At 38.5% G+C, this 10,999-nt stretch overlaps 1 protein-coding gene across 1 annotated transcript; it reads left to right on the top strand.

The window, feature by feature from the left end:
- The first annotated feature begins 319 nt into the window (after positions 1-319).
- On the top strand, positions 320-10,445 carry ZNF330 (zinc finger protein 330). Its single transcript, XM_009894168.1, has 9 exons — positions 320-449; positions 725-744; positions 858-928; positions 3,068-3,147; positions 4,466-4,592; positions 5,350-5,454; positions 7,999-8,045; positions 9,169-9,286; positions 9,945-10,445. The coding sequence occupies exons 1-9, from the start codon at positions 330-332 to the stop codon at positions 10,220-10,222; spliced, it is 966 nt and encodes a 321-aa protein (XP_009892470.1). The 5' UTR covers positions 320-329; the 3' UTR covers positions 10,223-10,445.
- Positions 10,446-10,999: the final 554 nt, after the last annotated feature.

A 10,999-nucleotide genomic window follows, 5' to 3' on the forward strand; every position in this document is an offset into this window, starting at 1 on the left:
CCAGAGGCCCATTACAAACAAACCTATAAAACACAGTGGTTTTGTGTTGTTTTTTTTTTTAAGGCAAAACACTTCAAAGATAGTTAAGCATAAAGTTTAAGGCAGCAAAGTCCTTTCCAGATCACAAGATTCTTCATGGTTCATCACATGACTCTTCCTAAAGGACTAGCTCCTTATTTGACATTTGAAAAGAAACTTTCAGAAAAGGAAAAGAGTGGAGATGAAGCACATTTAACATGGGAATTCGAAGATCCAGTTTTAGTGCTGGACATGTTATGTGTATCCATGTATTTACAAACCTATTTTTCCCCACCCACAGATAGTGAAAAATGCCTAAAAAGAAGACTGGTGCTCGTAAGAAAGCTGAGAACCGTCGTGAACGTGAAAAGCAGATAAGGGCTTCAAGAGCCAACATAGATTTAGCCAAACATCCTTGTAATGCTTCAATGGTAAAATAACCTATAGTATTTTATATTACAATACGTGATTTTAAATCATGTAGAACCCGCGATAATACATTGACCGTATTGACTGCCACTAGAAAGCCATTCTTCTTACCATCCTTCCTTTACATTTAAGGTTATGTTTGCATCAGATGTATAATACTTGAATAAAAAGTTTGGTTCCTAATCAGAACTTAATTCAAAGTCCCTGTGGGTCTGTAAATTTTATGTATTTTACCTAGAATAAAAATAATTACCAGGATTTTATTTCTTTTCTTTAGGAATGTGATAAGTGCCAAAGGTAAGTATTTTTCACCCTTCTAAACCAGTAGTTCGATATTAATTGGTTTCAGATATTTTACAGGTCTTTTTTTAATGCTTGCTTGCTTTTTTTTTCTCCCTCCATGTGCCTAGACGGCAGAAGAATAGAGCTTTTTGTTACTTCTGTAACTCTGTTCAAAAATTACCCATTTGTGCACAATGCGGTAAGTAGAAATAATGAAGGAAAACATGCTGTCCTCAGTCCCATTTGTCTTGTTAAACTCTCAGCAGTTCGAATACCTTTGTCTTAAAGTACCTTTGTGATTTTTGGAGCAGGTTCTTTTAAATCTGCTGTGAATATCCTCCTTGAGAGGAGATCTTGCTTGATCATGCACTAGTACATATGCCTCTGATCCCCCGAGGTTTGCAGGTCTGGGTGACGGACTTATCTTCAGTATTTGATCTTCAGAAAAATTTATCTCGCTGCCTTTTAGTATTGAGAACATCTGTCAGGTGTTGTTTCATAACAACAGCAAAGTTAAAGAGGCTCTGACTGCCAGCAGGGTGCCAATAAATACTGCTTTGGGGGGATGATATAATTTCTGATCAGTTTAATATCAATTAAAGCAACAGTACATTATTCGCCTTGCATGGTTTTGTAATGTAATATGCTGCTTATATTATTTGTATGCTAGAGGGCTGATGCTTTGAAATCAGAAGAGAAGGACTCCTAGTGACAGAAACTCGGCTCTGAATCAGCCTAAAGGGGCCTTTTTTTAAAAAAAAAAACAAAACCAAAAAACCAAAAAAAACCCAAACCAAAAACAGCTGCTTGCTTGCAAGGGACATACTTTGAGGTGAATTTTGTTGTTTTACTGTTTCAACACATCCTTGCAGATTTTCAATTTGTCATTAAGCAATTCAACTGTTTTGTAGTTTGACTCTCAGAGCTGATGATGTGCAGCTTCCAATGCTTTTGTTGGGACCTGCAGATACTGAGCATTTTTGGAAGCTAGGCTGTTGGCGTGCAATGGCAGTGTGTCATCCTTCATAAGTTTTCTCCTGTCATCAGGCAGTGAAGTACTAAAAACATGCTGTCTGTCTTAAACTATAATATACATCTGAAGTTGACTCACATGTTTTGAATTTATCTTAATCTCCAGTATGTTTCTGGAGGAAAAGCATTCCTAGTAACAACCAGAAAGTTAAATTGAGTCCCAGGGTTTTCCAAGACAAAGACCATTAGAGCTGTTTGGTACCTAACCAAGCATTGGGGATAGCTCCTATAAAACAACAGCATCTTTCTTAGAGAAGTCCCTCAGCAAGGTAGCTATAACTGCTATAACCCAGTAATACTCCACCTCATGTTGCCCAGCTCCGCCCACCACTGGTCCTTCCTCCAAGTGCCATTTGGTATCTGAGATATGATTTAATGCAAAACTCTGATGATGCTGCATACCGAAATTTAATTACATTTTCAGAGTAAAATTTGGTTTTGTCAGCTCTTGAATGGGTTTGCAGGGAGCACCGTTTTGTTGGTTTCTCTAAGTAGGCAATAACAGAGACACCAAAGGGGTCTATGGCAGGGCAGCCTAAATCAGTTGCAGTAACCTGGGCTAGCTACAAGATTTATTTTTTTTTTTCTTGTATAACTGCATACAGAGCATGGATCTTTCTGGTTTAGCTATTTATGTTAGAGGCAAGGAGTAGGGGAAAGTTGTCACCCTAACTGCTTGCTTCTGTCAGAATGACTTTTAAGTTGCAGACTGTGGCTTTTTCTCCTGCCCCTTGCCTGCATTTAAAAGGAGTTATTTTTTCTAGGAAGTAATCTCTTATATGGTTTTAAAAAAGAAAAAAACCCAAGCACAACCAAAAACCCATGCATCCAAGTACCTGTAAGTAATTAAATCATCAGGTGTGCATTTTTTTTTTTTCCCCAGAGGCCCTCAGCCTTGGAGACAGCACATGCTGCTTTTATAGTGGCACAAAACTAGCAGCAGTTTTAAATGTAACTTTTTAAAGATGTCATTGCTTGAATTTCACCTTAATTTTGGGGTTTTTTTGGTTTGTTTTGGCATTTAAAATTCTTCCCAGTGCCTCGAGTCATATAGCAAGACAACGCATTGCCTCATTATCTGGAGCAGGAGATTTTGGCAGAAAACAGACAATAATTAATTTAACCTAAAGAACATGTGAGGGTGGGTTGCAGGCTGCAGACATTCGTTTGCATTATTTTTACTTAGATTTACAATGAAGTACAGGTATTTGGTTGAAGTACAGTTCTTACATGAAACGTTCATGCTAATTTTTTTTTGTATTTTTATATAATTTTCTTCTGATTGCTTGCCTTTTTTTTTAAATAGGAAAAACCAAATGCATGATGAAGTCTTCAGACTGTGTTATAAAACATGCTGGTGTGTACAGTACTGGCCTAGCAATGGTGGTATGTATACAAAATTACAGCCTTTTTTGCACTATTCTATGCAAATCTTTCTGGGGGGAAAAAACCAAACCAGAATTGAATGATGGCATGTACTATGCCAAGATTTTTTTTCTCATCTTGCTATCACAAACTGATTTTTATTTTATACTGGAAACCCAACTTCTGCATTTTTAGATTCAACTCCTGCAAACTCCGACACATGTCCTGGATGCTAACAGATCTGTGTTGCTGGCAGGCCCTAAGCACATGCATTAACAGCGCTGGAGCATATATGCCCCATAGCTAATCCCCAGTCTTCTGTAAAATCTAGGATCATTGTGTAGAAAACAGTGGACTTTTACTGTCTTCTCAGTATTGTAGAGACCATCAGCATCGCAGTGAGGAATCTGTTCCATGGCATTAGGAGAGAATTTTATTTTATAAAAAAACCAAACCATTTGGGCTCTTAGCAGAGATAGTCATAGCTTCTGGCCTTTTGATTTTTGTTCTTAGAAGGACGAGTTAGTTACTCTGTTCTGGAAAGCGAGGTATGACATGTCATAGCCTCCGGATTAAGTGCTGTATGGACTAAACCTCTGTCCTGTTTCTGCCTCCAGTTGGCACTCAGCTTTTCTCAGCAACACAGCCAGCCTTTCCAGTCTGAAGTTCCTAAACTCATTCCATGTGTTCACTGATGCAGTGTTTTCATCAACAATTAATTTGGATTCATCATTGTTTTCTAAGTTTTGTGTGCATTACATGCACATGGTAGCTCGTTACCTATGGGCTGAGGTGGCTTCTTAAATGCTACAATTGAGGGATAGTTGGTGTGTAGATCTTGTAGTTTAATAAAAATGAAAATTAAAGAGTCTAACTGATTTCTGATGAGTTATTTGATCTTTGGTCCATGCAGAGCTTGTGTTCTAATATAGATGGTTTAAAATCTAAATGAGTGATTTCAGCTGTAAGAATCTAGTGGCATTTCTCAGGTCTTTTTTGAAATCGCATTTTTGCCAGAACATTGTTATCACTTACAGATCTCAGGTTTCAGCTGGAGGGTACAATTGTCATGCATCAGACTTAAGATAGATAGGAACTGTAGAACACAGAAAAGGAGGAAACCAAGTTATTTTGCATTATGTTTAATCCTGCAGAAATGAATATCAAACAAGAACTGTGGAGCAGCTTGATAGGCTTACACATGCAGTTCATACTCTCTCGCTTAACTGGAGTGAACTCACTGAGAGAACGGATACTTGTATACGTTTTGGGTTATAGAATAAGAGTCTCTTTCTAGGTATTGCAAAAGTCTCAAGATGATATCTTTCTGTAATTGCAGGGTGCAATCTGTGATTTCTGTGAAGCTTGGGTGTGTCATGGGAGGAAGTGTCTCAGCACACATGCGTGTATCTGCCCTCTCGCAGATGCAGAATGTATTGAGTGCGAAAGAAGTGTCTGGGACCACGGTAGGTTGCTCATGCTTAAAAATAAGAAAATCTCAATGCTACTTTTCTCCTCACATTGCTTAAATTATTGTACTTATATCCGTAACATAGTTTTTTTAATCTTCACTGATTAGTCCTTGCAGTAAGTTTGTTCAAAGCAAGGCATTCTCCCCATTTTCAAAATACACCTTATGCAGTGGGGAATGTAAACAACCTGCTCAAGATCGTACAGTGCTCAACTCAGGGGTGGTTATGTAATCTAAAGTATTAACTGTCCTATCAGCTGAGTGCGTAACATAATTAAGCACTGCATCAGATTGTCAACATGCAATTTTCTGCCGTTCCCACTCCCTTCGTCTGTGCTAGTACAGGTATTTGGCTTCCCAGTTGCTTAGCAAACCATGCTGATCTCTGTTTGTGGAATCCTTTAAAGTGTTTACTTCAGGCATGCATCAGAGGTGAGGGTGTGGGAGGGAAGGAGACTGGATGAGAGAGACTGTGATCTGATTTAGAAAATGCTTAATGCCATATTACAATTAAAATAAAGGAAAGGACTAGAAGTAATACTTGCTTTGTATTTATGCTGTCTTTTATTGTAGGATACATGGTGTTTTTCAGTGTAATAATGGATGGCAGTGTCTAATTTAGGACTTTGTTGAAGCATTTGTGACAGAAGGGAGAACTCGTCTTCAGTCAAAACGACTGCCTAAATTGTTTGCAGAGCAGAACTTGATGCCTATGCCCATTGATGATTCTTTTGCCTTCATAAATCTTTTAGGAGGCAGAATATTCGCCTGCTCTTTTTGCCACAATTTCCTCTGTGAAGATGATCAGTTTGAACATCAAGCCAGCTGCCAAGTTTTGGAAGCAGAGACATTTAAATGTAAGTTCACAGTCCCTTTCACCACAGCTAAGCAGACTCTCCAGTTGCTTCCTCTGTGTTCCAGAATACTCTCCATCACCTTTTCCAAATAGCTTTTGCCACCAGAGGAGGAAAGAGCTTGTTTCTTATGTGCTCGCTCTTGAGATCCAGTTATCTAGACTAGAGCTTTTGTCTCTGACCTTCCTCCACGCCACATTGGACATGGCAGTTGTTTCCCTGCCTGGCTTTCATAGGCCTCCCATGGGAAGCTGCTTTTGCAGGAACCAGAAGTCTCTAAAGTTGCAGTTTTGGGAGCAGCCAGGACAACAGCAAAACTGCTGGAACTGCTGATGCTGCTTTTTTACTCCATAAAGCTTTGCAGGCAAGAAAGAGCACTCTTCCAGTCTTATGACCAGTCTATTTCTAGATACCTGTTCCTCATGGAAAACAGCTGCCCTAAATAATACCACCTGTGTTACGCTGGCTAAGCTTTCCCAGGTTGCTGTGGATGGCTTGTATGTGGGTGAAGGGTTAGCATCTGTTGATTTTGCAAAAGCAGCAACTCCTGAGAAAGACTGACTCAGGAAGTAGTCATTGTCTGATTCAGTGAGACAGGGTGGGCACAGAAGAAAGTAACAAAAATAGTGTTCATCCAGAGCATGAACTCAGTGTTAGTTTCTTCACTGACTAGTGAACTGTGGACATGTGTGTCAATAATGTATTCAATGTTGACACATTTCCACTTTTACTAAGTAAGCAACAGGTAGCTGAAGACTTTATGTCCTTTTGAACTGTAATTAATTTTGTGGACAAAACCAAAACTGGTATTTGTAAGAGGACATGATGGCCTTGCCTGATTTTGCTAGTCCACTACTCATCTCTGGCTGAAACAGAAAAACTTCAGGAGAAGTTAAAAAAAAAAAAAAGCAAACCTAAACCACAAACTATTCATGTTTGAAATAACTAATCTTTTGTAGTATTTCTTTTGTACCCACCATTAACTACTATTTTGTTTATCCCATGAGACAAGCATTTGTCCCTTCCAAAACTTGTATGCGTGTATTTTGACTGTTACAATATTTTCAATCCTAGTTATAGAAATTCAAGGTGTTCTTTATGATCTATAAGACTGTTTTCTTCAGAACTGACTAATCTCTTGTCCTAATTGATTTCTCTCAGTTTAGAATATTTGTTGATTTCAATGTTATAGCCTGTGTCTTTAGAAATCTCTTATCCTTTTTTTTTTCCCCAGCCTGCTATTTTCTAAGCCTTGATTAGCTTCCCTTGATGTATTCTGCCAGAATATCTTCCTGCATAGCAATATTGAAGCAGCAACAGCTGTTCCACAAGAATGTTTTTTCAGTGATTGTTCGAAGCTTTTAATTCACAGATGCGATGTCACACCCTGAATAGAGAAATTACTTTTTTTGAGGGTTTTCACTGTGTTCAATGTTTCATGGCACAGTGCAGTCTTGGTAGAGAGGCAGGATTTTTGTCAGTGTGTGGTAACAAGGTTATAAAACCTAAACTTTTAAAGAATATGTGAACTTTAAATGCAGTCATGCAATTGCAGTCTGAATCCCATTCTAGCTGTGAAAAAGGTTCTGTTACTTTCCATTGCTATTTGAGAGAAGTTTTTTAAAGCGCAGATACTCCAGAAATGTTTGAGTATATATGCATTAGTATTTCAATTGCATCTTTAAATATATGACAGAGCGCTAAATCCTGTGGCTGTCTGGCTCATGTGGAGAACTCATATTTATTACTTCAAATTCAAAAACTTCGTTGTATCAGGGGTAAGGCAAGGTGGAAGAGAACGAGTACTTGCACAGAGACTGATAAAATACATATTATTGCTTCTTCATCCAGCTTTGTGTCGCTGCCAGTTCCTGTGTGGTTGCCTTTAGTATACTCCCTCTAGTGGAGTAAAGAAACTAGTTTGAAGCTTCAAAAAGAGTTAGATTTTGAGCACCGATTCTGCTCTTTACAGTTCATGTGCCAGTTATAATTCTTTGGCACAGTTAGATTTTCATACAAAGGTGTGTGCAATAAAATACATTTCCAGAGGACATGACAGAAAATACAGAACAAAACAACTGTTCTAGGTTTGGAAGTTTGCAAGCTTCAAGTGTTCTCACATCCCATTTAAGTGAAATAAAGGTATTAGAGGCTGCCATGGCATTGTTTAAAGTGACTGTAAAATGCTAGTGCTCCATCTTTTGACATTGTGAGAAAAGGAGAAGCAAGATGATCACTTAATACCACACTGGTTCTGAAATTTCTGTTTTTAAAAGTTTGGGAACTCAAGAAATAGTTAAACTTTTTCCCCTCTTCAACTTTTACTTTTTGTGTCAAATTACGTTACTGCAATGAGGCTTAGACTTGGAAAAAATCTAGTAAAATGGTACCGTATGGTTAAATGATTGATTCATGTTACCAAAGTACAGTCGTGTCAGGGAATTAAAAATAAATGCTTCAATTACATCATTACATACAAGGTTTTGAAAACATCACAGATTTGCAGTTTCCGAGTACTGAATTTTGCATATTGATTTTCTCCACCAGGTGTTTCCTGTAACAGGCTTGGACAGCATTCATGTCTGCGTTGTAAGGTAAAGAGTAAAGACAGTTGCAAGTAATTATGGTTTTACACTTGTCCTCCTTAGCCTCCAAAGCTGGTATCAAGCTTTGTTCTGTATTCCTCTACATTATTAAAAAAATATTTGTACTTTTTATTCGTTTCTGAAGCCTGAAGGCAGACTTATAGGGGACAAAGTGCTTTTGTCTGTGCTTGCCTGTTAACCACAAGCCAGTGTTATGCATCCTTATGCCAGGTGAGCTGATCTTCACTTTGTTTAGCCCTATGTGTTTTAATTGGGCCTTTTCAAGGAAAACAAAACAAAACAACCCAAATCCTTGGTCTTGAACAGAATCCAAGGCTATGGAATATGTTTTGATCCAGCATAGAGCTAAGAAAATTTAAAAAGTTCTTTTTTTTTTATATTAAAAAACCAGTCAAGTGATGATCCGGCCAGAAAACACTGCAGCCTGGATCCAATAGACTTAATCTCCACAGCTAATCCAGTTTTACACACGCGTAGGCTAATTTGTTGATGTCAGGCTTGTGGTTTTACACACTCAGAAGTAATTTTGTATCAGAAGTTCCACCTGCTTCATCATCAGCATTGCCCAGATTTCTCCAGGTGCTGGTTCATTGCCTACTCTTACTCTTTTTACCCTCCATATGTTTCTCTGCAGTCTCCCATAGCATCAATTTCATATTCCAAATTGTTCCTTTGTGCAGATATCTTTACTGGCACCCTGGTGCTCAACATGTAAATCTCAATCTGTAATTATTGCCTTCAGGTCACTGCATTAGTTATGTTCTGGCATACATCTCTGATTGTCTTTTGTTTAAGCTTGTCAACATAAACCAAAGTTTGCCAGGCTCCCTGTGCGCAGCGCTATAGTCCAGTCCTTGAGCACATTACCTTCTCTACTTGTTTATCAGCACTTCCATCCAGCCTCTTCCCCAGGAAGCCACGAAACTATGTTCAACGCAGAAGTGTTTGCTCTGTGCACAGACTCCAGTTCCACTGCAGATAGAACTCATTAAATTCTAATCCCAACAAGAAAATCCTGCTGCTGTTAGATGCCTTTTTGCTTGCTTCTTGCTGAAGAGTATGTTTCTATGATAAAAACGTTTAGTCTTTTTATTCTCCGTCCACCCTATAGGCTTGTTTTTGTGACGATCATGTGCGAAGTAAGGTTTTCAAGCAGGAAAAAGGAAAAGAGCCTCCCTGCCCTAAATGTGGCCATGAAACTCAGCAGACAAAGGATCTGAGCATGTCAAGTAAGCCTGCTTCTCTAGCTAACAAACTACACAAGTACTATTGGTGACTACTTTTCTGCATAGGAACACTGAGTAAAGTCCAATTACTTTCAACTATTTTGCAAAGCTCTGCTGCATTTGTTTTGGGAAAAACTTCTTGTTTCTTAGTTCTAGAATTGAGCAGTCTCTCGATTGATTCCAACATAGTGAAAGCTTTTGTTTAGTTTGAGATTTTAGTTATGGAAAAATTGAAAAAAAAAAAATCACTGCTTAAGCCTTTATTTCATCTGCAAGAAGCTGGTTAATTTCAAAGTGCTATTTGATGACACGTATACAATCTACCTCAGCCACTCTTGAATACAATACATGTTTTGTCTATGAAACACATGCAATTACAGCTCTTCTTGGCTAGAGTACCAAAGGTTTATCCTAAAACCTAAGTCACACTCTGGGGGCAGTTACTGTTTATACAGACTTGCCTGCAGAGGGACAGACTGTGTGTAGCAGAAAGATTCAGTCAGAGTAAGGATTAAATCTGAAAGTGTCAGATTTAGAAAAAGGCTGTCTAACATTGCATGCTCTTTGCTGAGTAGAGAGAAAGGATGGAAGTGAAACGTCAGATGCTCTGCTCAAATTGCTGTTGAGGGGTGCGAACATGATGATTTTTCTCTGCCTGCAGCACGTTCTTTGAAATTTGGCCGACAGACTGGAGGTGAAGATGCCGATGGAGCTTCTGGTTACGATGCCTACTGGAAGAGCCTCTCCTCCAGCAAGGCTGGAGATGCAGGTGACCGTGAGGATGAATATGATGAATATGAAGCAGAAGATGACGATGAAGATGACAATGATGAGGGAGGGAAGGATTCCGATACTGAGACCACAGATGTATTCAGCAATTTGAATTTAGGAAGGACCTATGCTAGTGGGTATGCACATTATGAGGAACCAGAAGATTAAGCTTAGTATGCTGGCAGGCTAAAAACGCTTGAAAGGAGCCGAGCAGTGCTTCACTTGAGTTGCCTATGTGCCAGTAGGATAGCTCTATCAGGTACTTACATATCAAAGTTAGAGAGTAAAGAGTGTGGGACTTCTGCAGTAACTCCAGGTGAGATTTTTTTTTTTTTGTATAAACCAACATTGGGTTTGTGGCTGGGGGAGAAAACATGAATGTTTTTATTCCCCTAAGCAACCAAAGTAGTTTTGTCCTTGAGTTACTGAGTATAATGGTTCAAGGCCATTTTCCCCGTATCAATACAGGAATTTGGGAGGGCTGTACATCTTGTTTCCATTTGCGCATCAGAAATTAAGTTATTTTTTACAATAATTTTGTTAGCTGATTTCATAAAATTAATGTAGTGGTGGGTTGGTGACTGCATTCTTTTTGTTCTGCACAATAAAAGTCAACTGCATTCTCTAATGAATTGTCATAAATATCGATCTCCCTTGAATAGCTGGAAAACAGGTTGTATAAAAAGTGTAAATTGACAGTAAAATAACTTCCTTGTTTACGCAGGTAAGGTAGATCAATGTGCACTCTGTGCACTTGAACATTACCTTTCCAGCATTTTTAGTGTTAGATATTAATCAATGGGGCTATATGCAGTCATTACAAGTGCACCCCAGATAATCAAAAATTCTGTTGCAATAAAAATGTTGGTGTATCCTCTCTGCCACTAAAATCTATAATATAATTTTTCATTAGATCAAAAGGAGACTGGTTTCTTCTGTGCCAAA

The sequence above is a fragment of the Charadrius vociferus genome, unplaced genomic scaffold (assembly GCF_000708025.1).
Source record: "Charadrius vociferus isolate BGI_N301 unplaced genomic scaffold, ASM70802v2 scaffold21, whole genome shotgun sequence".
In the NCBI taxonomy this organism is placed as follows: Eukaryota; Metazoa; Chordata; class Aves; order Charadriiformes; family Charadriidae; genus Charadrius; species Charadrius vociferus.